This window comes from Myotis daubentonii, chromosome 17 (assembly GCF_963259705.1).
Source record: "Myotis daubentonii chromosome 17, mMyoDau2.1, whole genome shotgun sequence".
Lineage (NCBI taxonomy): Eukaryota > Metazoa > Chordata > Mammalia > Chiroptera > Vespertilionidae > Myotis > Myotis daubentonii.
This window is the reverse complement of record NC_081856.1, coordinates 14,145,661-14,169,240: the sequence shown is the minus strand read 5'-3', so window position 1 is coordinate 14,169,240 and position 23,580 is coordinate 14,145,661. Positions and strand designations below refer to the sequence as shown.

The following is a 23,580-nucleotide window of genomic DNA, read 5'->3' as shown; positions in this document are numbered from 1 at the left end:
TTCTCTCTTTCTCCCATCCTTTCCTCTCTGAAATAAAGAAAAAAATATTTTTTAAAAATGATAAATTAGTTTGCATGACTCCATAATAGCCTCTTCTAATGACAACACCTAGATCCTTATCCTGTTGCTTTGTCTGGCACCTGGAACTTCCCCTTCGCCAAAGGCAGGGCTTTCCCAGAGGAACTCTAAATATCTTGGAAATTTGCTGTTTTGATATCCGAGCAACCTCTACTACACTTCCAAAACCAACGAGTAATTTCCTATCAATATTATTCATTACCCACTCTAATGACCAGGGATGCACTTTAGGTTGTTTCCTCTAAAAAAAAACGCCTACTTGCCCTTCCCGGTGACTCCTGTGCCCCAGAGGCTTTCTGGCTCACGTACACCCCAGTTTTGCAGACGCTGCCCCACAGTTTTCTGGCTGCAGAAACTACACTTCCCAGCGGCCCGTTCGTCCGCACGAGCTCGCTTTCCAGGCTCCGAGAGGCATCGCGGGAAAACTGCCCAAGCTTTGCAGGGCAGTGCGGGTGGGAGACATACCGAGCGCACTCGAAATGGCTCAGATGCAGGATGAGCAGGGAGGGGGCGCGCCCTTGATGGCGGAAGGCAGGTCGGAGGCGGAGGTTAAGCTCATTCTGTACCACTGGACACATTCCTTCAGCTCCCAAAAGGTAAAGGCCTCGGCCGGCGGAGGGCGGAGAGGATCGGGTTTCAGCACCAGGACAGCTCCCTCGGGGCCTGGCCCGCGCTGGCCCACCTGGAAACAGGCCGCCAGGCCCCTAACCCCACCAAAGCTCCCTCCAGGGCAGGGGTGCGCCTTAGTGGGGGGCAGGGAGCATCAGCCTGAGATGGAATGCCTATGCCCGAGGCGCTGCCACTCATGGAATAAGACCAAAAGCATCACTTTCGGTGTTTGGGCTGCAGGCCTTGTCCCCTGGGCCTCGCAGTGAGGCAGAGGGAAGGAAGCGCTTTCAAACAGCAACAGACACCGATCTTACCCCATTTTGTTCCCATCCCATTTCTCTTTCAAAAGGTCTAGCATATTTGTATTTCAGTTTCTTCTTTGGGGAGGATATAATTAGGTTTGGGCACAAAGAAAGTATTGGTGATGGGGAAGGTGACTGAATTATTGTAGCCAGAGTCATTGTCATTACCGATCTTTTCTAATTCATAGGAACAAGGCGTTAGATGATATCTGACTTGTTAATTCTAGAACAGGAATACAGTGACATGGGGTTTAAACAGGGACATGTTCTGACAAATGCACTGTTAGGCGATTTTGTTGCTCTGAGAACATCACAGAGTGCATATCCACAAACCTAGATGGTACAGCCTGCTGCCTGCCTAGACAATATGGTACAGTTTATGGCTTCTAGGCTACAAGCCTGTACAGCATATTAATGTGCAGAACTACATGAGATTAAATTTACACACAAGAGAAAATGATGCAATCAAGAGACATGTAAAAACAAAATATATGAGGCTGCTGCTGGTGTAACATGACATATTGTTTTACAAGTAAACTCTAAATACCAGGATAAAGTACAGTATAGTACATACATAAACCAGTAACACCGTCATATATTGTCATTATCAGGTATTATGTAGTGTACATAATAGTACGCATGCACATAATTTTATATGACTGGCGGTGCAGTATGTTTGTTTACACCAGCATCACCACAAACATGTGAGTAATGCATTGTGCTAGGATGGCTATGACATCGCTAAGGGATGGGGATTTTTTTAGCTTCATTATAATCTTATGGGACCACTATCATATAGGCAGCCTGTCGTTGACCCAATGGTAGTTATGCTGCACAGGACTGTAGCTAAAAAGGATGTTGAAAACATTCGTAACTCAGGGAAGCACAGAAAAGCTGCCTAGTGGTATCCAGGGATGCCATTTAATTGAAAGCCCCCATGCTCTGTGGTAACCGGTGTGACCTCTTCCAGGTGCGCTTGGTAATTGCTGAAAAGGCATTGAAGTGCGAGGAACATGACGTAAGTCTGCCCCTGAGTGAGCACAATGAGCCTTGGTTTATGCGTTTGAACTCAACTGGAGAAGTGCCTGTCCTTATCCACGGGGAAAGCATTATTTGTGAGGCCACTCAGATCATTGATTATCTTGAACAGACTTTCCTGGATGGTAATGTTAAGGCTATTTGTGATTTCTTGGATTTACTTTTAACACAAGTCTATGTGTTCCCTCCATCCGTTCTTCCCTCCCTTCCTCCCTCCCTCCTTCCCTTTCTTCCTGTTTTTTTTTTTTTCTTTCCTTTTTTCGTTTTGGTTTCATGATGGTGGTTTAGTGATAAAAACTTTTCCATTTCCATAAGCACACAAAAATAAATTAGGCCAATAACATAAATTTTGTACAAACCAGTACAACTCCATTTAAATTTCATGTAAACTACAAATTCTAATGTTTTAAATTTACATTTAAAAAAAAACCTGCCGGTGTGTGGCTTGTGGTGGTTAACTTAGTTGCCTTAAGGTCAAATTCATAATATTGATTCTAAATGTACACTATGAAAATCAGTCTCATCTGTTCTACCAAATGGTTCCACCTTAAAAACAATAAGAGGGGAACAGGGGGATACATTATAGGCAAGGGAGAATAGAATGTTGGTATACTTTTGAGTTCTTGTCCCCTGTAACTCCTGTATAGTTTGAATTTCATCTCTTGTAAGGAATTATAGTGCCTTTAAGTAACAATCATTTATTGATAGCCTGTTTTATAGCAGGCATTTTGTAATTTCTGTTCTAGTCAGTCTTCAAAGAACCCATCTGAGACAGGTGCGGTAGACTAGTTATTCCCATTTTGTACATGAGGGATTGCCTAAGGTAATATAGCTTTTTCAGGGTAGGGCTGGACTGCAAGCCCTTCAAATCCATATCTTCATATTGTACCAACTGTCTTCCATAGTCATTGCCACTTACACATGTGTCACTTGTTCCTAATGACAATCCTCTGAGGAGACTGTGGCTTCACTGATTTGCCCAAGATTCCACAGCTGATCAGGACTGGCAGGACCGAGAACAGAACACAGGGCTCCTAGCTCTCAGTAGAGCACCCTTCTGCAAAAGGAGCTGTGTGAGATCCAGTGACTCTCCATCTCCCATCAGTTGTGTTGATGTTAACGGGGCAAATTAAAACCAGAATATAACGTCAAATCACTGGAAACTGAGTAAGGAAATTGGCCAAGAAAAATGTCTGAGGAGGTGCTACTTTGAAGGAAAACAGATATGGGACCTGAATGGGGCAGGGACCCCAGGGAATTCGATGAGCAATGGGCTGCTTCTGCTCTTAATCCAACTATTCAGTTCTCTAGGATTCTGACTGGAGTTGTTATTTAGAGGTGGCCATTGATCTAAATGAAAGAATTGAATGAATGGCTTTTTCCTTCATCATTACCTGCCATCCCTCTGAGTCTACATGCTGGGGATTGTATTGAAAATGATGGCTAATTGATTTAATACCATTTTTCTCAACTTTGAGCTTTTTGGAAATGGACAAGCCTATTAAGTAATAATTTGTATTTACTGGGAAAAGTGATTATGATAATGTGAATAAAACAAAAATAATTGTACAAGAATTATGTTTTAAATAATCACAAGCTTTAAAATGATACAGTAAATGGAAAATCATATTTAAATCTTTTGTTAGTATCTCTTAAATTACTACTACTACCATTCTCCTCCTCCTCCGCCTTCTCCTTATCTCTTCCTCCTTACATTGTTTCTCCTCTGAGATATTGAGTAATATGAAATATGTTACTTAATAACATATTAATGTTAATGATTATTAGGCTTTCTTAACATGTTCCTTAGGCTTTTCCTTTTCCTTTGACTGTATAAAACAAAACTGAAACACATTCTGAGTCCTGCTCTAACAAGGGAAATACTAGGTTCTTATTATAATTTATTGAATCAGAGAAGGAGGCATTGTGGGCTAAGTGTTAAGATAAAAACATGGAAACTAAGGACTTTAATTCTGATGTACCAACAGAATAAGAAATCAAGAATCCTAGCTTGTAGCCTGAAGCTGACCCTAACGTATTCCAGGTCCTTGGTGACTTGACTTCTGTTCGTCCCCTCGGATTAGGTGACATAGTTTTATCAATTGCAGACATAAAGCAAGTCCAACTGGTTCCTATCTTACTCATTCCTCTTTCCTAGGAGAGTAGGGTTGTAAAAGATTAATATTAAAGGACCTAAACCCATATCAAACCAGCCCAAGAACAGTTAGTTACATAAATGAAGACTAGTCTAATCTACAGATGAAGTTTATCCCAAAGTATTAAATAAAAAACAAACAATGCAAGAGTTATCGCAATTATCATTAAGATACTTTATATTTACCATTAGGAACTCAGGGTGATTAGGAAAGGAGCCAGACAAGAGATAGGCAAATGTTATCCCAATTGTCAAGGAGGCGGAGTGGGGAATTCTACCAATTTTTGCTACTTAAAGTGTCTTCCATTGACCAGTGGCACTGGTATCACTGGGAGCTTGTTAGAAATGTCATTAACTAACACTTAAAAAAAAAGAGTCTATTATGTGCCAGGCATGATTCTAGATATTGTGTATCTTGATTTAAGCAGAGCATTTACAATTGCTTTATATGATACCCTTGTGGAATGAAGGAGCAACTATGGCTTGATGAAATGCACATTTGCAGTTGAATAAACCACTGTATTGAAGAATATTCATTTTAGATTTCTTATACTAGGTTGCTTCTTTAGCCATAGACTGTCATGTTACTTATCCTATAATAATTTTTATTTCACTTTATTTTAATGATTTCAATTGCTTGTGGACCACTCTAAACATCATAAGGTCAGAGACAGTGTCTGTCTCATTAACAACAGTATTCCCAATACCTCATATGGTGAATATTTTTAATAGGAACTTAATAAATACATTTTAATTCTTAAAATAAGTGAATTATTAAAAATAGATGTCAACCTGGATAGGGACCCCTACTGGTGTTCATATAGGCTTCTATTCCCTGAGGAGCCCAATGATTCCATAAATGACTTGAATAAAGACATAGCAGAAGCATTATTAGATTTGTAAATGACAGGAAAGCTAGGATGGTTAATATAATGACTAGCTTATGAAATGTTTCTAATGGAACGATAAAATGGAAACATAACTGAGATAAAGTTTAACAAGGTTAAATGTAGTGTGTGAATGTTGTTTGTAAAAGTCACCTCCATTAGTGAAGGATGGGAGGCCTGGCTGGCTAACAAGTTACCAGTAAAAGCCAGTAATAAACAGAAGGCTCGTATGATCTGAAATTGTTTCAGAAGTATAGGTTCTATCTAGACTATGGGGAATTGTAACCTGCTGCATTTTTAACTGGTTGGAATATGTAGCATTTTGTCCAGTTATGGATGGAACTGTGAAGGAGTTGGCAAATTAGAATGATAAGTGAATGGATTTCATGAGATGTATAGTTGCCTAGGGTTATAATAGGGAGACTTCAATTAAGTGTATCCATTCTAAAGAATAGAGTGTAGTGAACTGGTATCTCCTTCACTGTTACTATTGCTATCCCGTGTTAGTCTATCAGTTGGGGATTATACTATAAATGACCTTTCTCAATCTCTCTCTGTAATCAGTATTTCCATAGTTACATCCGTATGAGATAAGTCCATTAAATAACTGCTAGTTTGGGGGGGGGGGATTTGATCACCAAGACAGTCTTTCCAAGTTTTAGCCAAAGAAAGTGAATATTAAATTGAATGATGGCTATACTTGATTTTTTTTAAAGCAGTTACATGGAAGACTGGTGTAGACGTCAGCCCGATTCATGAGTCACTTAAGAAAGCCAATTAGATCTTCAAATGTACTCTGTTGAATTTTGTACTTTAACAGTGGAATGTTCCTGAGGTCAGAGGCTGGGTCAAAGGAAGAATTTAGAACTACTCCGTTGCTCAACCAAAGGCTGGCCAAGAGCAATCTCTTGATTCATTCTTTCAGTAGACATTTATTGGGTATTAATTGGTACAAGGTCCCAATTTAAAAGACCCCAAATCACTAAGAACTTATCTTCAAAGATAATTTCATTCTATAAAGTTGGCCGGGTGCCAAACCTGCTTGCAAGACATGCATGTATTATCACTATTACCCAGTTTCATATATGTGACAACTTTTCCTACCTGGGCATGTGATGAAGAGTAGTTACAGTAAAGCAAGCAATTTATATGATAGTAAGCAAACTAGGAGAACTCAGGAGAAATGGATGTGACAAGTGAATATACACACTAATAATAGGAATTTAAAATCCAGATATTTCTTATACTATTCATAATCTCTTTGGGTGATCTTTAATTTGGCCACTAGATAATAAAAAAATGTGGGCATAAAATAACTGCAAAATACTAGAACATATGCTATTTTTTTTTTTTTACTGCCAGTGGTCACCTGGAAACAAGGATGTATTATGGTGAATATTGAATTTTGGTAATTTAATATATAACAGAAAATCCTGGGTGCATAATTTGACACCATGTAATTTTTCTTTTCTGTGTTTAGATTTGATCTTGCTAGCACCAAAGGTAAAATAACCTTGAATTATAGTTAGTTTTTAACCACACCTTTTGCTTCAGGTCATAACTTAATTGTTTACTATTAGTATATTTTCTAATGGTCAGGTGTATGACTTGTTGAAGGGTACAATCTTATTCAGCTAGTTGATGCATATTATCTTATATACTAATGTCATCACTAAGTGATCTAAGTAGAATTTTTTAAAAAATCAACAAAAGGACCGAGTTAGAAATGAAATCTACTCTGTTTTCATTGAGCTAGTAAAGAAGACCTGAAGGTTCTTCAAATAGACCTGGGGGAGTCTTTCTTGAAAATGGGCATAAAGTGCCTCTTATCTGCCATCACTGGGGAATGCAGGCAATCAGAGTAGTGAATTTAGTAAAATAATGGAAGCTTATGCCTTTAAGTCCTTAGACCCTTTCTATTTTTTGCTCTTGGAACTGAATGTAATTTTTTAAATGGTTCAAGGCCATTGTTATTATCACCAGCAATATAGGGACTTGAGAAGTAAAGGGCCACAGAATGCTTTTATTGTTTCTTTCTGGTTAAAAAACCACAAAACTTCTTTTGTTTTCTCTCCTTGTTGTTTATCACGTCATTCTGCTTTTTAAAAATGTCTATCTTCCTTTTTCTAAGTTGTTGCCTAAATTTAGGTCCAATACAAGACCTGTCTTGTCTCCTACTCAGTCTTCTAGGAAATCAGATCTTGTGCAAGTTATTTATTTATTCTTTTTTTAAAATTGATTTCAGAGAGGAAAGGAGAGGGAGAGGGAGATGGACAATGATGAGGGAGAATCATTGGTTGGCTGCCTCCTGCATGCCCTCTATTGGGGATGGAGCCTGCAATCTGGGCATGTGCTCTGACCAGAATCGAACCCATGACCTCCTGGTTCATAGGTCCACGCTCAACCACTAAGCCACACCAGCTGGGCTATTTATTTTTATTTATTCTTCCAGTGACTGCTAATCGTTGCTTCCACTACTGCAACCCTATTCCCCAATGCTGGAAACCCTTCCCATTGCCTGCTTCTTAAAAGTCCTCGATTACCACCCTGGCTGGTTTGGCTCAGTGGATAGCATGTGGGCCTGTGGACTCAAGGGTCCCTGGTTCAAATCCGGTCAAGGGCACATGCCCAGGTTACAGGCTTGGTCCCCATTAGGGGGTATGTGTGTGTGTGTGTGTGTGTGTGTGTGTGTGTGTGTGTATACACACTAGTATATATAGTTTTAGTATATTGACCTTTAACAAATAGCCAGATAGCTCTCCAGCACAATGTGTTTATTTGGGAACAACAAAGAATTGCAATTTGGGACCTGTGGCCTAATGGTGAACCATGTGCAAGTGCAGAGAAACAAGAGGAACACACTCTTGTATGGACATAGGAGGGAGTGTTATAAAGGAAGAATCCTTTGGAAGAAATTGAAAGTTCAAAGTATAGGGACTTCTCATTGGCTGAGTTTGGGGGCCTCCCATTGGCGGAGCTGATACTGGCCCGGGAGGACCCTTTTCCTCCTCCAGCTTGGGTGGGAAGAGTGTATTGGAGGTGCTGGTGTGTGTCTCCCTGTGGGGTCAGTAGTGAGCTATGAGAGACACGTTGTGTTAGAGTTCTCCCAGCCTCCTCACTCCATTGAAATGAGGGTTTTGTTTATTAAATTTTCGCAGGATTATAACAAAGCTAAAAGGACTGGCAAATAAAAGTTGATGAGAGTGAGAGGGCAGATCTGAATAGTTCAAAGGAAATTCCCAGCTGTGTTTTGACTGCTGTGCTCTGGTGACAGGAGGTTGGCGGCCTATGGCGCACATGGCGCTGGACGGGGCGTGCTTGGGAGAGGCCGAGACTGAAGAGCAGGACCCGCGGGTGTTTTCTGCTCTGACACAGCGTTTCTGGCGAGAGTTACACAGCAATGGCGTACTGAGTCAAGAACATTATTTGCATGCGTTTCAACATTGGAAGAGTTCAGGCCTGGTCGCATGAAGCCTCCCTCCCCAGAAAGCAACCAGGCCTCTTTTTCCTGCTCTCTTTCACTCTCCAGGGGGACCTGGCTGCTCTCCTGGACACTAGCCACAGGCCTGGCACTGGAAGGCAGCCAGGGCCAGGAGCCATGAATTTAACCACCTGGGAAGCATTTAATAATGCTGGCCCATTGATGGCATTAAGCTGAGGTTCTCAGAGTCCTAAAGCAGTGGTTCTTAAACTTTTTGGTTTCTGGGTCGCTTTGTGTTAGAAATTATTGAAGATACCTGGGCCATATCTATCAATATCGACCACACTGGAAATGAAAGCGGAGAGCAGTTTGGAACACAAGAACGCGCACGCCTATGTGCCATGAACTGTGAGAAGGAGGAGTCAGGCAGCCCCTGCACAGAAACGCTGTACACTGAGAGAGAAGAGTGGGAAAACAATCAACATCTTAGAATTACGATAAAAACAGCTTTGACATGTGGAGCCCCCGAGAATGTCTTGGGAAAGCTCAGGGATTCTCAGACCACACTTTGCCCTTCGTTGTCTATGAACAGAATTCAAGAGATTTGAGACCTTACTTAGATGGGGGAAATTATATCTTGTTTTCACTAATTTCTGGTAGAAATTTATTATTTCCTCTCCTTTCTAATGTAGGCATAATCCACAGCAGTAGCAGGAGTGCCTGTGACTTTGTTACCAATAGAAATCACAGATGTGCTCATCGTGTATCAAGTTATTGCAGATATTTAAAATGATCATTTATGCTCCTATTATTTTGAAATTATGATAGACTTGCTGCTAGATCTTGTTAATGTATTAACACATAGGCACCCATATTAGTATTTTATCATTTAAAATTACTTTCTTAACTGTATCTATAATAATAAAAGTGTAATATGCTAATTAGATCGGAAGTCCTACCAGACAAAGCTGGGGCTGCAGCAGTGGCATCAAGGAAGCCGCTGCCTGGGGCTTCGAGGGAGGGATCCAGGCAGCCACCAGGACTGCAAAGGCCTACTCTTGCTCGAATTTTGTGCATCGAGCCTCTAGTTTTTATATAATCAATTTCCTATACAATCCTATGTTTGTATTTTATGCATTTTTAAAAAAACAACAAGAATTTATTTTCATGATCACATGTCTTGTAGATTAGCTGGAGTTTGCCTCATACAGGCTGGCCTCAGCCCCAGACCGAGGGTCAGCTCAGGTCTTCTCTTTTTGGGCCTCATGATCAAGGCCAGGGAAAGAATCTCCTCAGAATGAGTGCTTCTCATAATGGATTATTTGACCACAGGAGTGCTAACACAGCTTGTATTTTACATATTTAAGAACAATATTTTGAGCAGAGCATGGTGGCACATAAAAGGTTAAGGACTCTCAACATTTCAAGGACCTTAGAAGGCATCCAGTGTGTTGTACTCATGGAAGTGGGATCGTGTACCGTGCATTGATTGGTTGGCATCCCAGTGATACGCTGAGATCAAGAGATTTTGAAAAGTCAGCAAGGAAGTATGCTCTGGTTGGGTAAATCCACTGTTGGCAGGCGGTGTATAGCTGACACTTCATTCTCGATGATCCTAATGCAGCCTTCAGAATTGGATAACCTAGCAGTTTGAAGAATAATCCATCTTGTGTTTTCTTAGAGAATCAGAAATAGCCTGTTGGCTTCAAAAACTTGTTCTACTTGGTCTGGCATTATGAAATCTTCCCTGCAACCAACTCTGAAATGTCAACACTTATGAATGAGTGGGTCATGCTCAAAAGGATTCTAAGTTCAATAAATAACCCAAACGGAGGAATAAATCAATAAAATTAAGACTGTTCTTTTCACTCGTTGGAATAAGGTAGTTGCCTTTTTTTTCTGGGCAGTTTGAGAGGCAGAAGTGAAAAGTGATTCTGAAGGGACATTGACCTCACCTTTGGGTCATGCAATTCATCTTCATCATCCTTAGATAGTCTCTGAAAAGTAAGCTCTTTGAAGATGTTATGATGATGGAATAAAACAGAGCACTGTATTAAGAGATAGATGACTTTAGTTCTTGTTCTGCCTCTAATTAGCTATGGGATCTTGGGAGAATTTCTTGGCTTCTATATCTCAGTGCCCTTATACTACAGAGGTTCTCCAGCTCAAATACACTAGTCCCCTTTTCTGTTGGAGATAGATACAAGACCCCCAGTGGATGGCTGAAATTGTGGATAGTACCAAACCCTACATATCGTATTTTTTTTCCTATGCATACATATCTATAATACAGTTTAATTTATAAATTAGACACAGGAAGAGATTAACAACAATAACAATAATAAAACAGAACAGTTATAATAATACACTGCAATAAAAGTTATGTGAATGGCTTTGGGACTATTATGAAATAAAAAGGGTGACTTGAACACAAGCTCTGTGATGCTGCTACGCTTGATCCGATAACTAAGACAGCTACTAAGTGACTAAGAGGAAGGGACAGCATGAAATTTCATCACGCTACTCAGAATGGCGTGCAATGTAGAACATATGAATTGTTTATTTCTGGAACTTTTTGTTTAATTTTTTTGGATCATGATTGAATGCAGGTAGCTGAAGCAATGGAAAGTGAAACCATGAATACATGTGTCTGCTATTGTCTATAACTCCTAGTAATTTGGGATGTATTAATTAATTTGTTAATTAAAATTTACTGTGTACCTATTTTGAGCCAAATGTGATATTAAGTACTGAGGATGCAAAAGAGAACATGGTCCTTGCCCTCAATGAGTCTATAGTCTAGATTTCAACCAGGAAATGAGGATTCATGTAAAATCCACTTTCCAGAGATAACATATTAGACATTCCATGAAGACTGTCCTTTCACATTCACATAGCATCAATAGGGTAACTCTTGGTATTAATTGGAACCTAGGAGAGAGTAATCCCTACACCTCTGTCTGTAATGAGCTTGCATTCTTAACCAACCTTTACCAAGGGCCTGAAATGTATGGGGCACTATGCTAGACCCTGGACCACAGGCCCCTTACCCTGCAGAGGTTCATGGGGCAAAAAGATACAAATAATTAGGGTGATCAGGGCTTTAATGGAGTATGCTCACGGTATTTTGTGTGTACAGAGGAAGGCACACCTGGCCTAGTCAGATGCTGGTAGCTGTAGGAGGTCAGGGAATGCTCTTTGAAGAGCTGGCATATCTAGACCTCGAGGGTTGAGTAGTAATTTGTAAGGCGGAGAAGTGTGAGAATGCCAGAATGATCATGATTTGGGATCTGGCCTGGTACATTAGGCCATTTCAAAATTTGAATCTCTGAGCTCGGGAGATATCTTTTAAAGCCTTGATATAATATCGAAAATGTGAATGATGAGATGGTTGGGTTTTTGTTTCTGAGGTAATATTTCATTTGTAACTTTTCCTTTAATGTGTGTGTGTGTGTTTGTATATGCACTTTAGAAAAAACACCCAAGTTAATGCCTGATAAAGAAAGCATGTATTACCCACGCGTACAACACTATCGGGAACTGCTCGACTCCTTGCCAATGGATGCCTATACGCACGGCTGCATTTTGCACCCGGAGCTAACCGTGGACTCCATGATCCCAGCTTACGCAACAACAAGGATTCGCAGTATGTAAAAATCTGAAAGACCTGAATTCTGTCCTGAGTTTCTTTTAATTTGTTTAAGATCTAGCCTATCTCATGAGCATTGAGAGGAGATGGGAACAGAGTTGTTGAGTTTGCTTCATGGACGGGCAGGTGGTAGATGGACCATGCACCCAGGTTAATCTGTGCCTCAGCTGTCCAGCTGGACACTTATGGTCTATAGGTCCTGATTTCCCAGCTCTTGGCTTTGAGGGCCAAGTTTGGATAAAACTCAGAAGAGTGACCTGTGGAAAAGTAAAGACCATGACGTGTTCTCATGGATAGCTGGACCGGGAATCAGGAAAGCTGGGATCTGTGGGGAACAGAGGCAACTGAGTTCACATTTCTGGTTCTTCCCTTTCATTATGTGAGGGAGCCAAACTTCAGGCTGTTTCACTCTTACTCTAAATCCAGTGATTGCAGAATTACAGAGCCTGAACTGAGCCGTCCAGCTCTCTTCCATCCTGTCCTGCCTGAGGAAGGGGTAGGGTTGCTACATGAGGTGTAGAGCAGCAGAAGGGTGCGCTGTGGCACAGTAATTGGGGACAAGAAAATTGGGGATGGTGGTTGTGGTCAGACTTCGTGGACGTCTGACTAAAAACACACACCTACATCTTCTAAACCTAGAAACAATATTCTTTCCAAAAACCAAGCCTCACCTTTATCATTCTCTTATTTTTCTTTCTTTTTGGTACCTCTCCTCCTCCCTCTTCTCCTCTCCCTTCCCGTCCCTCCTCTGCTATACTCTCTTTTTCTCCTCTCTCTTCCTGCTTCTCAGCTTCCTCTTGCTTCTTTCCCCTCCTTCTCTTCAAAAGGACCCGCCTATGATTTGAAACAAGTATTCTGATAGATACAATTCTGTCACCTAGAATTTGTATATATATTTTAAATAAGGCTTTGCCCTCCTCTTCATGTAGAAGTTCCTTACAGAAAACTTGAAAGGTATGGGAAGGTAGCGCAAGTACCCTGCACCCAGCATTTACGACGTCGGGCCTTCCCTCAGCTCTTTCCAGGCACTTCTCACTGAATCCTGCCCCTGAGCAGGTACTCTGAGAGGCCCACGTTAAAGGTGACGAAACTGAGGCACAGAGAGGGTGAGCCCGAGGCAGAGGCAGGGCCTGAGCCCCTGAACTCCTGCTCTTACCGTCGAGTTTCCCGCTTCTCCTTGTTTCTCACACAGAAGGAAGGAAATAATTTTCTGTTTCAAAAATGACTTCCTTATCAGGCCAAATTGGTAACACAGAGTCCGAACTGAAGAAACTTGCTGAAGAAAACCCAGATTTGCAGGAGGCCTACATCGCAAAACAGAAGCGCCTGAAAGTGAGTAGACCAGGTGTCCTCAGCTGACAGCCACTGTTTGTGCTAAATGTTCTACCGTTAGCACTGTTTCTAGAACATCTCCTATTAAAGATCGCAGGTCACCAGCACACCATTTACCTGTGGCTCATGCTGTGCTTTCAGAAAGAATTTTTCTTTAGTCGGCTTGATATTCAAACCTAACAACAGCTGCTTAGATAGCGGATATTGCGCATGCTGGTTCCCAAGCACAGTTCTAAAAGGTAAGAGCAGATTAACAACACATTCGAGGTACTCTGTGCATCAGGCCTAGGCTGCCCTCTGTCTGTGGCTTACCTGCCTCCTAAAGGCTTCATCAGTTACAGTTGACCTCTCTCTCTCTTAAAACAAAAAAGATTTTTATGGACTTCAGAGAGGAAGGGAGAGGGAGGGAGAGCTGGAAACATCAATGATGAGAGAGAATCATTGATTGGCTGCCTCCTGCACATCTCCCACTGGGGGATCGAGCCTGCAACCCAGGCATGTGGCCTGACTGGGAATCGAACTGTGACCTCCTGGTTCATAGGTCGACACTCAGCCACTGAGCCACGCTGACCAGGCAGCCTTTCTCTTTCTGTTGATTCTTCCCTATGGCCCAGCAATGCGTGCCAGCTCCTCCTGTATTAAAGATGTAGCAAGCAGCAACTCCTCCCCCTCCCTCAGCTTCCTGTTTTCCTTTACCGTGTCTGAGCGAAAGGAGCATCTCAGAAGAAAGGGGCCACCTGCACACAGCACTGCTGGTTCTCCACTCGCTCCTTCCCTCACCGCCTTCAGGTTTCCCCCTCACCCCCCAGCTGTCAGTTATTCCAGTTATTCACTCGGCAAAGCCTGCTGACGTTCCACTCCTGAGCTGGGCCCGAGAAGCATCTCTGTGCCCCTCATCGTCTTCGCCCTCTCTGCTCCTCTGGTCCACAGGAGTGGCCAGTGAGCAGTGGCCCTGGCCCTGGGGCATCTGCACAGCCGCGCATTTCCCCCCAACTTAGCTTTCGCTTTAACGAAGCTATTCTAATTCTTCTCATTTACAACGAACAGTTCCCAACTCTACAATAGTGTCTATCTGCTTCGCTCCACAGCGCTTGTTTTTACAGGCTTAACTAATCTATTGCGTTTTTTTTGTTAATTAGTCAAAGCTGCTTGACCATGACAATGTCAAATATTTGAAGAAAATCCTGGATGAGTTGGAGAAAGTCTTGGATCAGGTAGAAACTGAGCTGCAAAGAAGAAACGAAGAAACCCCAGGTAGGTTCTCATTTGTATCCCTTTTCCCTGGACACCAGGAGTCTTTATGGGAACGGCCTTGGATTTCAGTAACAATGCTCTTTCATTATTGTCACGGGCAGTTTGAGTTCAGTAAACAATCCTGAGAAGCTGAGAGCCTCCATGCCCAGGAGGAGGTAACTGAAATTTCCTCTGGTTTAGGGAAACAATAGGTGAGCTTTAGGAATATCCATCAAGTCAGGCCTGAGATGTCCCTCGGTGAGCGCTGCTCTCAGTCACTATGGAAAGTGTAACAGAGTCCCTGTGCGAAGCAAGTTTCAGCTAACGGGGTCCTCAACTTTGTTGTCAACTGGAATAGCACCCTGGACGTGGCCGGCGTGCTTGCCCTTGAGCCCTGGCTGCACGGCTAAGTCAGGTGCACAGGTACAATGCGTGGATGCTCCCCAGTCGGCCTGCACGTCTGCACGTGCTGGCCCCATTTCATACTTGACTGCAGAGGAGAAGTTGTCCCCCTGCCTAAGGAAAGAATGAGAGGGAACATTCAAGCACCTGCTCAGGTTATTCAACTAAACTCACTGCTGTAGGGACATGTTTGTGAGACGGGCGAGGTTGGAATCCCACAATCATAATCTAAATTGTGCAGAAAAATCCTTCAGAGGTCCTAGTTCACGTCGATGCAGACTGACCGACAATTAGATACCAGGGCTTTGCTAAATTCAGTGTTATGGTTGCTATCCTCAAGGATAGATAGGCTTTGAGCTCAAATGACCCCGGTTTCACTTAGGGACCGAGGTGGCTGGCAGATGTTAAGTCTCCCTGAGCTTGGAATACGTATGCATGGACTTGGTTTTTAGCATAAAATTACTCGCCTAGTAGGATTGCCAGGAAGATGTACCATGGCCTTCATCTCCTGCTGTCCTCACACCTGCCCTCAAGACTGAGACGCAAGATGCCAGGTAGGGTCTGCCTGTGCGGTGGGCGTGGCCCTAACTCTCCGTGTCCCTTTCTCTGATTAGAAGAAGGTCGCCAGCCCTGGCTCTGCGGAGAGTCCTTCACCCTGGCCGACGTCTCGCTCGCTGTCACCCTGCATCGCCTGAAGTTCCTGGGGTTTGCGAGGAGAAACTGGGGAAATGGAAAGCGACCCAACTTGGAAACCTATTACGAGCGCGTCTTGAAGAGGAAAACATTTAACAAGGTTTTAGGGCATGTCAACAATATCTTAATCTCCGCGGTGCTGCCCACAGCACTCCGGGTGGCCAGGAAGAGGGCCCCCAAAGTTCTTGGCACCACCCTTGTGGTTGGTTTGCTCGCAGGGGTGGCTTATTTTGCTTTCATGCTGTTCAGAAAGAGATTTGGAAACCTGGTATTAATAATTAGACCCAGACCAAGTTATTTCTAGGCTTGCGGGGATCCGGTGGTGGCAGCTCACCCTACCATTTAGCTCAGCCTTGTCCACCCTGCCAGGCCCAGGGAAGAATGACCCTGGGCAACCAGCACAAACCATATCTTACTTTCCTCTTTGGGTAGTTGATGTCAGGGAGGTGGCAATGAACATGACGGGGCTGGTAATGTTACGATTACTGACTTGCAAACCTAAACTAATCTCTCTTTAAAACACACGCAAGGTCCAGGTATGTTAATGCTGATAGATAGAGAATAGTCCTTGACCTCAAAATGCCAGTTTAGGTTCTGAATTTTTTTTTTTTTTGTGGGGGAGGTTATTATTACAAGCAGACAGTAATAATAACCCGAGGTTGCCCATAGCTCTTTATCTGAGACTATCTTGATATGCTGAGTGCTGAGTAGTTAGCAGTATTTGCCCCTGGAATTTAGACGTCATATTTGTTACACAAGCATGGGGTTCAGACAGCAGCAGGGTGCAACAATGCTCCATGCTGGCACAGCTGGCTTCAGGCAGAAATGAGGGAGGCAAAGGGAAAAGGGAGAGGGAGAAAGGGAGAATGAAGTCTACGCTGTACAGACCAGAGCAGTGGAGTTCAATTTCCAGGAGCCTCCAGAGCCACCCAGGGCTGCCTGTCCCCTAAGGAAACATTACGGTGATGACCTGTGCCCCCTGCCCACACATCCTCCCGTAGCTGAGGACCTTGGGAAAATAAGGCTAAGGATTTATGAGGTGGAGTGGGCTGGAGAAAACCCAGGCTTTATATTTACAGCACCTCATTTGAATGCATATGAATCACGCTTACATCCATCGATTTAATAAGATGAACTGCTTATGTACTTTGGTGTGAGATGCCCACCCAAGCATGTCTGCCTAGCATTTACATGAAGCTATGAAGTGATATAAAAAAGGTTCCTTTCTTTTCATGGTTCCCCAATTTGATGGTGCCTGTGGACTGTTGTGTCCAGTCACATGTGGCTGGGTAGTGGGTTTTGATGAGCTGGGCGTACTAACCATGCCCATTCTGCATTTGGGAGGCTGGAGTGTTCATCCAAAAACTGTTGTCCAGGCCTTGCATCCGTTTATGATCATCAACAAATCTTTAGAAGGGTTCCAGAGGAAGAGAAAGGTCTAGTCTTAGCCCTTGGCAGTTAATTTACAGGAGATGAAGTAAATGGCTAGGTAGGAATGGCACCAATATTCATTCATATACATCTGGGCATCTTGGGGGTGCCTCAGTCCACGTGGAAAGGACAAGCCCAGTGTGTCCCACGAACAGCCATAGAGCTGCATCTGACAGTCTGGCTCAGGAGAAATCTTTCTTGGTGCCAGGCACACAGAGATGCTCTAGAGCGGGGCAGAAAGGCCTTGGGAGTGGTGTCAGGTCTCTAGCAGAGAGAATAAGGACCCAAAGGTCCAGGAGCAACATAAGCTTGCTGGGACGGCCCCCATTGGCTGTGCAAGATAGCCAAAGACCGGACTGACTATTTCTTTCATAGGAATCAGTCATTCCTAGGGAACAATGATTTTCTGATGGTCAAAGGCTTCTATAATTCCATTTCATGATCCAGTTGTTTCAGAAAAGCTTAATGAACTGGATGTTCTGTGTTTACAAAAAATTAATAACATTTCCGGTGTGAACTCAATCCAACAATCATTAGTAGACAGGCAGCTTTTATACTAGCAATGTCTTAATTTTGCACCTCAGTGCACTGTTGTATAGAGAGAAATTTGTTGCTGGAACATTCCGATCCATGTACTCATAAAAGATCCACAAAACTGATTATTCAGTAGTTCGCAGTGTTATTTGTTACCTTGTTAGGAGCAAGAACTCAGACATGAATCCAAACCTAAATTGGATTTTTATAAAACTACGAAGGGTATTTACCGACCTGAGGGCTGTTCATTAAGAATAAAGATGAGAAGCCAGTGCTTGCTTTTCCTTAAATTTATATCATTACTGAATCAGAGAAAATCTACTAGGAAGTGTCTGTAATTTTCCGATACAGTTTCATTGGAAATAAGCTTGTGTCAATATTAAAGATGATGCATTGCGGACATTTCGCTTGTTTTATGACCACCCTTGAGATTATACTTAAAAAATGTCTGTTTAGGGGTATCATGGCCACTAGATGTCGCTGATCACCCAGCAGTCTGAGACTGGGCGTTCTTTAGGCTCAGCAAAGCCTTCTGAAATGTTTCAACTGAAGATAAACATGAATGATCTCAGTTTCCGAAATGAGGACATCTTCATCAAATCATTCATCTGTAGAAAAGCTTGAGGCACATGTGGTATTGATTTCTGGTGAATTGGAAGGGACAAACACCATGTCAAGCTGAAGAGCTGAACACGTACTATCAGCAAGATTGGCACTTTTATGTATTTCCTTTTTCATGATCATTGGTGCCTGGCCAGTGTGCTCCTCAGTTTCCCAAATTTGTAAACTATCACAATTAGAAAAATGCCGAGGTACTAAATTTATGATGGCTATTTGTGTCTTAATGCGTAAACGCTATTTTATTGTTATTGCAACGATAAGCCTTTGGAATCCCATTTCCTTCATTGCAGATAGTTGTAAATTGCTTGCTCAATTTTTAGTAGTTACTGATATTGACCCAGAGTTGTAGATATTTTGGTGTTGTGGAATGTAATAGAGAGATCAAGATACCATTCTGCCTGTAAGATAAATAAAAATAATTGGAAAAGAAATATGCGCCCTGCGAGTACTAATTTTATAAGCTTTTTGAGAAAACAGATGTGTTTGTTTCATTTAAAATCAAAGCATAATGTGGGAAATAGTAAAACCAGCAGAAGTTAGGTATTCAAGATATTTAGCAATAGAATGCCACATTCTCCTTATAAAAAAAAATTACCGACCCATGATTTACTTACATACACACAATTTTATGGTTAAAATGAATGGCAGCTTAAAGAATTACATATTGATCCTCATTATTAAAGGATCTCTTTTGTAGCCAGCCACCTCACAGAGGGTAGCATGAAAATGATAAACAATGAGAAAGTATTTTTTTTCAAAACAGTTTTGTAACATATTTACTGGGTTTCAAATATGACTCTACTTATGATATTTATGTCTATTTTGATATAGCTAATTCTCTTTCTTCTATTGGCTTATAGATGATAAATATTCAAGTTACCATCCATATTTTGGCCTTGGTAAGCTTAGCTATTATTCTAATTATCAAGTAGAAACTGAGTACTGCTTTTGTTTTATATTGAGCAAAGCAAATTAAATGAAAATTAAATTGACCTTATTTCCCCTAAGTAGGCAAACACAAACAGAAAAAGGAGCAATTTTGAATACCCAGGGAAATTCACGTGCATATACAACTGTGCAGTCTTTTCAGAAACGAAAAGAGCACCATGGCAAAGACACAAAAATTAAATTAATGCAACAAATAATTTGGCATTTGGACATCACCTTCACATTGTTCATGCCAAATATTTGGCCCATTTATATTCTCTCCACCATTCAAATCAGAATGTCTTGATTGTCTGATTCCTCTGAACACGTGTGTTTTACTAGGGAAGGTAGTAGATTTGAAGCCAAGTGAGGGAGTATAATTTCTAGAGTGAGGATAATAGTTTTAATTGTGTATTGCATAATGCAAATGAAGAGAGGGGGAGAGAAAGAGAACTCACTTTGTGGAGGATTAGAAAGGCAGTGAGTGCATGATAAAAGCAATTCCCTGTATTTCTTGCTTCTGAGTTGAGCCCTGGGTTTTGACTTAGGAGGGAGGAAGGTCTAGTATGTGGTTCAGAAGGTGTGGTTGGGGCAGAGCAGGTGCTGAGGTACAAGACGACAAGGCCATGTGGAGCTTCCGACAAAACATGCTGATGATGGGCCTTGATGTACCCTGACTCAAGGAGAGTGGTGCATCTCAGTTATAGGGCCTTGTCATGAAACTCCTTCGAGAAGGTTAGAAGTTTCTGTCTTCAACTTTTCACTTTATTCAACATTTGTACACTGGCTCTATGATTACAGTATGTTGTCATTAAATTCCGCTATTCGGAGAAACCATTGGTATGGGTGCAAATAAAAGATGTTAATGAAATGTAATGCAAAGGGTCAGGTTTCCGTGCCAACAGGAATATTCACATCCATACGTACTAGTTAATTCCTAATCAGACAGGTGATTTTTTCATACATTTTTTCTGTATGTATAACTTTTTGTGTCACCAGATTAAACTATCTTTTGAGTTTAAGAATCTGATATTCAACGAAGTCAACCATAAACATCATCAACTATACATCATAATCAAAATATGATGATATACTTTCAGAGATGCCACACTTAGAAAGTTCAATGCATGAAAGAAAGTAAAGGTTGACACTGAGAAAAATAATATGAACTAAAAATCCGCCCATCAAAACCCAGCATCCTTAGAACACAACTATTTTAGACTCACCAGAGAGGTGCTCACCAGAGTGATTAGAATCCAAGTAGTGATGGAAGCCATTGGTGGTCCATTCCAGGCAGAGTCGATCATACCCTAGTAAGGCCTAAGTTAGACCAGAGTTTTTAAGTTTTGGAATTATTGATATTTTGGTCCAGATAATTCTTATGTAGAGCTTTTTTGCATGTTGCAGGATATTTTGCAGCATCTTGGGCCTGTACCCACTAAATGCCAGTAGCTCCCTCTTGATCTCCTGTTGTGACAATCTGCAATGTCCTCAGGTATTGCCACATGTCGCCTGGGGAGAAAATCACCTCCAGTTGAAGACCACTGCCCTGCACCCAGCTGAACAAAGCCAGAACCAAGTCCTGACAAGATCTGCAGGGGCGATGGATTTTGGGGGTGGAGTCCTGTCCATTAGTAGTGCTTGGGAAACATCTCAGGTTTCTCCATATTCCCCATAACAAAGCATAAGAACAAACCTACACAATTGAGAGGTTATTAGCCACTAACTGAACAGAATCAATACTCTTCAGAGGGAAGGCAACAGCTTTGGAGTCTCGCTAATGTATCACTAAGAGTATCCAGTAGACAGTTAAGAAATGACCAGACGTGCAAAGATGCAGGAAAATAGGATCCACAGTCAATCAAGAAAGTAGAAAACAGAAACACAATGTGATGTGACTCAAATGTTGGAGTTAGGAGACTTTAAAGCAGCTAAAGGATAAGATGTATTCATGGGGGGGTGGGGGGAGGTTGGGGTTAATGGGGGGGATGAGGACACATTTGTAATACCTTAACTAATAATAAAAAACAAACAAACAAACAAACAAACAAAAACAAAAAAATAAAAACATTTAAATAACAGTAAAAAAAAAGATGTATTCATAAAATTAAAGGAAAATGTAGTCTGATGTCCACAGATAAGGAATCTCAGGAGATAAATAAAAAACATAAAAAAGAAGAGATTGACAGCTGTCAGAGGGAAGGGGGGTTGGAGGGCCAGGTGAAAAAGGTGATTAAGCAAAGACCAAAACCAACCAACCAACCAACCAAACAAACAAACAAACACAGCTCACAGACATAGACAAAACCATGGTGATTACCAGAGGGGAAGGAGAGTGGGGAGGTAGAAGAAGGTAGAGGGGGATAAATGGTGACAGAAGGAGACTTGACTTAGGGTGGTGAACACACAATACAATATACAGATGATGTGTTGTAGAACTGTACACCTGAAACCTATATAATTTTATTAACCAATATCACCCCAATAAATTCAATACAAAAAAAAGACTCAAATAGAAAATCTAAAATAGAAAAGTACTGTCACCCAAGTGAAAAACTCAGTGCAGAGGCTTCACAGCAGACGGGAGATGGTAAAGGAAAGATAAAGGAACAGAACTGCAGAGGCACATGGGTATATCGACTCCTCTAATGTTCATGGTGGGCAAATGTCGGTTTACAGTATGAGTATGTGAAACAGTTTATTGTATTATTATTTATTAATAATTGTATTATTTATTTGTGTTTCCATTGTAAACCTACCTTTGCCCACCCCTGTATGTGTTATAGGAGTCCTAGAAAGAGAGGAAAGTGAGAATGGGTAGGGAAAAAAAAACGTGATTAAAGAATCCCAAATTTCTTCAAATTTGAGAAAAAACGTTGACTTACAAACCCAAGAAAATTAGACTGCTGAAAACTAAAAAGAAGAACAACTTGAAAGCTGCCAGAGTGAGGAAAAAGACATAATATAAACGTGAACAATGTGAATATTTGCTGAGTTCCCATCAGAAACAGTGGATGTCAGAAGACAATGGAAATGTCTTTAAAGTGCTGATGGGGGAAATGCTTAGAATTCTACATCAGAGGCAATACCCCTTAAAAATTGAGGGAAATAAAAACATTTTCAGATAAATGGAAGCCAAGAGAATTGGGTCCAGCAGGTCTGCAAAACAAAAAATGCTAAAGGCAGTTTTCAGATTGATGGAGGAATGATACCAGATGGAAACACAAATCCATAGAAAGAAAAAAAAAGATTCCAGGAAAGGCAAATAAATGGGTGGTATAAAATATTATTTTTATCACTTCATAGTTTCCTTAAGACAATTGACTTAAAAACACAATGAAATAATAGCATTGTAAGGTGTACGTCATAATATATGTAGATGTAAATATGTAACCAAAAAAGCACAAAAGTTGGGGGTGATGGGAAACGTAATTATACTATTGTAAGGCTATTAGCTCTGTGGAGTGTAAAGTATGAAGTGTAAAGAGAACTGTGTCACGTGTAAAGTAACAAGTGGGAAGTAGTAATTTTGATTCTGAATAGACTGATAAGTTAAGAATGCATTGTTAGTCCTAGAAGAACACTAAAAATTAATTTTTAAGAAGAGATAAGAAACAAATAGGAAGAATAGAAACAAAATACTAATGAAAGGTGCAACAGAATGAAAAAGCAGAAGAAATAAATGGAAAATAATTAACAAAGTGGTACACTTAAACACAGCACAGCAATAATTATCCTATATAATAAAAGCGTAACATGCAAATTGACCAAATAGCAGGGGGTGGGGCCAGTGAGCAGATGGCTCCAGGGCAGCCAAGGCATGTGCCAGTGGGCAGAGGGAGAGGATGGCGATGGGGAGGGGTGGGGGGAGCAGCAGCGACCAGCGTCATCAGAGGGGTGGGGGGGTGGAGTATCCCCTGATTGGCCTGCTGGTTGCCTCCTGCAGAGGGAGGTCAGAGGGCCTAAGCCATCAGTTGGACATTCCCTGAGGGCTCCCGGACTGCAAGAGGATGCAGGCCGGGCTGAAGGACCCCCCTGAGTGCATGAATTTTCATGCACTAGGACTCTAGTATTAAATATAAATGTAATATAAATGATATTAAATGTAAAATGTTCCAGTTAAAGGTCAGGGATTTTGAGATTAGATAAAAATGCAAGATATAGTTATGTGAATCTATTAGAGATATTCTTTAAATGTAAAGTTATGCATAAATTTGAACATAGAGGAATGGAAAGTGTTATACTAGGGAACTGGCATAAGATAGATA

The 23,580-nt window shown here is 41.5% G+C and overlaps 1 protein-coding gene across 3 annotated transcripts; it reads left to right on the top strand.

The window, feature by feature from the left end:
- The first annotated feature begins 517 nt into the window (after positions 1–517).
- On the top strand, positions 518–18,816 carry GDAP1 (ganglioside induced differentiation associated protein 1). Of its 3 annotated transcripts, none has more exons than XM_059672845.1 (6): positions 518–674; positions 1,960–2,152; positions 11,963–12,136; positions 13,377–13,471; positions 14,611–14,725; positions 15,724–18,816. In XM_059672845.1, the coding sequence occupies exons 1-6, from the start codon at positions 558–560 to the stop codon at positions 16,101–16,103; spliced, it is 1,074 nt and encodes a 357-aa protein (XP_059528828.1). In that variant the 5' UTR covers positions 518–557; the 3' UTR covers positions 16,104–18,816. The 3 variants fall into 3 exon arrangements, with proteins under 3 accessions (XP_059528828.1, XP_059528827.1, XP_059528829.1); XM_059672844.1 differs by having other exon boundaries at positions 15,721–18,816; XM_059672846.1 differs by having other exon boundaries at positions 642–674; positions 1,960–2,007; positions 15,721–18,816.
- The last annotated feature ends 4,764 nt before the right edge of the window (positions 18,817–23,580 follow it).